Below are 2718 nucleotides of genomic sequence, written 5' to 3'. Positions count from 1 at the left end.
ATATGTGCGACCCCGAGCCTCGCCCGGTCAGCCAGTATACTAAATACAATAGATAGGAAGGAATGTGGGGGCCTAAAAGGGTGTATTTACCAATTACTTGCTCATCTGCTGCTTCTTTCGCTCGATGTACTTGGCGTTTCGGGCGGTCAGCTTGCGAGGGCGGCTGCGCCTCTTTTTCTTCTTGGGGTACCAGTCAGGGCCCATCGCCTTCTCGACAGGCTTTTCTGGCGGCGCACTTCGGCTGAATCAGGTGGTGGGGGCTTTTCCTCCCAGAACTCAACTGCTTTTGGGCCGTTCTCGCAGGCAATACAGCGCCGCACGATGTCCCGCCCGCCTGATTGTTAGGGAAAGGGGTTAACCGCAAAGGCCACCTTCCGCCAACAGAAGCCATGCCTCTCGGAATTCGTTGTAGATCGCTGTGGGTTTCAGCAGAAGCGGGTCAATCTTCGCCTCGCATGCTTGCACGCTAGGGCCTCACTCATTTGCCAAACTGTGAGTAGCCTAGCCAACACTATTACCCAATTACTGCGTTCTCAATTATTAGCCCAATAGCACGCTTACTGCTAAAGGCCAGGCCATTTATTATTAGGCCAAAATACTCAAATGCTTAAAATATACTCATTGGTTTGCTATAATAATACTTTTATCATATATGCAAACAAATACATACTTTACATGCAATAAAAGTGACTAAAAGGCTATGTACCGTGCGCGCATGCATTCATCAGGTGTGGTGCACGGGAGAAGATAGCGCAATGACCGTGCACCCGCGTGGCAGTGGTGAGTGCCAGGTGAAGTAAAAAAGATTCGCAAAGTCCCTACAAAAAGCGCTGGTCGTGAAGCCTTCTTTAATATTAAAAATACTATCGTCTCTACTTTAGAAAGTTTGTGGAAAATGGCATCGCCGAGCTCTTACAATTGCGACCTGTGAGGCTTATATTAATAATATTAGTACTATTAATATCGTCTTTACTTTGAAAAGTGTGTGGAAAATAACATTCCAGATCTCTTACAAAATACTGGTCTGTGAAGTCTACATTAAAAATAATAAAAATCTCTATTTTAGAAGGGTGCAGAGATCTTAGAAAATAAAGTGGTTACTGTGCCCGATTTGCAGTACATACGACAGGTTTTGCGCAATAATCAAGTATCTGCGCAGCTCGCCTGGCCGTTTGCATCCAATCGGTGCGTTTCGTGCTCGGCAGAAATGTTTACCTTACGTCCAATCGCGAGGGCGATAGACGGTCTGATCGTGCGACAGATCCAGTCAGTGTCGCAGGTCGGTCGGTATTGCCCAATCAGGGCGCGAGTTAATTGTGTAACGCTTTTGGATATATTTGTAATTTTGGCATAGTTAGGTTGAGTCAGAAAGGTAGGCACGGTCGGTACGATGGGAGAAAACTGTATTAGACAGGCCGACTGTAGTCATGCGAAAAGGCAGGAAAAAGCAGCAAGACGGGGAATGCGACGGACTGACGGACGGACAGACCGACAGGTTACAAGGTTAGAAGCGGGGAGACTAGCGGTCTTGGCGTCCGCTCCGCGGACGCTAGGGCATGATTGGTTGGTGTAGAGAGGGCCGACCACCTCCGCTGCGCTGCGATGGGCTTAGCTTGTTTAACTCAAAGCAACATAAAATATATATTCCGTGTTCTACTTATGTTATGATCCAAAACAACACCGCACACAATATCCTGAGTGCTCACATATTATGGTAGACATGACCAGGGTTTAACGTGATCTGGTACTGACGACAAACAATACGACGCTGACCTACCTGGATATGGGCAACAACGGACTTACCAGTGTCGGCATGACACCACTGCTGAAGGCTCAATCGATGACACAACTTCACCTGTTAAACAACAAACTGGGCGAGGGATTGAGTGAGTTATTACCTGCACTACTGGCCAATCCAGTCATCGAAACGTTTGGCATCGGTGCCAACCAGTTGCACGAGGCACTAAGTGTCACGATGTTGGACGCGCTGCACTCGCATCCGTCTTTGAAGACGCTCGAGATGGGAGGAAACACGCTGGGCATAGCAGGACACGACGCTCTCGACAAGCTGAAGGAGGCCAACCGCGGACTAGATGTTGCTGTGGACAAGAACGCGCAAAACGAGGACGGTAGCTTTGATTTCCAGAACCAGCAGTAGAAGACTCTGGCGCTAGAGTGCTCTGCTTCTGGGCTGTATTGTTAAATAGAGGGACGCAACAACGGTCGCTGTCCTGGACAACGGCAAATTCTTCCAGCGGCACTTTCGTCGTAATTCTTACTCTTCGATTTGCTTCGTGTCGTTCACACGCACGTTCGCAAACGCTTGTTCGATGGAGTCCACCGACAGCGCCTGTCGAAATTGCACGAGGTCTTCGTGCATGTCTTGCTGCCATTTCTGCACTTCAACGTGCAGTGCTTGCAGCTGCGTCAAAGCATTCGCTTCGTCTTCTTCAGTCAGTTTGCGGACGTATTCGCTCCAAACAGCGTAGTCCTTCTCCAGCTGAAGCACTTTCTTGTGAGACTCGGCGATACTCGACTCGAACCTCCCAATACGCTCTCTCAGATCCAAATGATACTCGTGGGACTCGCTCACTTTCTTTGCGGCGTACAGGATGCCAGAAATGCAGAAAATCGCCGAAAGCAGCATGATAAGCGAGATACCGAAGGAGTACATCCAGCTCAATTTAACTGTCGGCGGATTTCTTTCAGGTGTAGGCC

General features: G+C 48.8%; 2 protein-coding genes across 2 annotated transcripts; one reads left to right on the top strand and one right to left on the bottom strand.

The window, feature by feature from the left end:
- Positions 1-1744: 1744 nt before the first annotated feature.
- On the top strand, positions 1745-2226 carry PITG_22415 (uncharacterized protein; the record flags this gene model as incomplete). The annotated part of the gene is made up of 1 exon (XM_002909784.1): positions 1745-2226. The coding sequence occupies one exon, from the start codon at positions 1814-1816 to the stop codon at positions 2156-2158; it is 345 nt and encodes a 114-aa protein (XP_002909830.1).
- Positions 2227-2275: 49 nt separating this feature from the next.
- Positions 2276-2647, bottom strand: PITG_22414 (uncharacterized protein; the record flags this gene model as incomplete). Its single annotated transcript, XM_002909783.1, has 1 exon — positions 2276-2647. The coding sequence occupies one exon, from the start codon at positions 2645-2647 to the stop codon at positions 2276-2278; it is 372 nt and encodes a 123-aa protein (XP_002909829.1).
- Between the last annotated feature and the right edge of the window lie 71 nt (positions 2648-2718).

This window comes from Phytophthora infestans, genomic scaffold (assembly GCF_000142945.1).
Source record: "Phytophthora infestans T30-4 supercont1.2938 genomic scaffold, whole genome shotgun sequence".
Classification (NCBI taxonomy): domain Eukaryota; phylum Oomycota; class Peronosporomycetes; order Peronosporales; family Peronosporaceae; genus Phytophthora; species Phytophthora infestans.
Note: the sequence above shows the minus strand (reverse complement) of the source record. Positions and strands in the feature narration are given on the sequence as shown.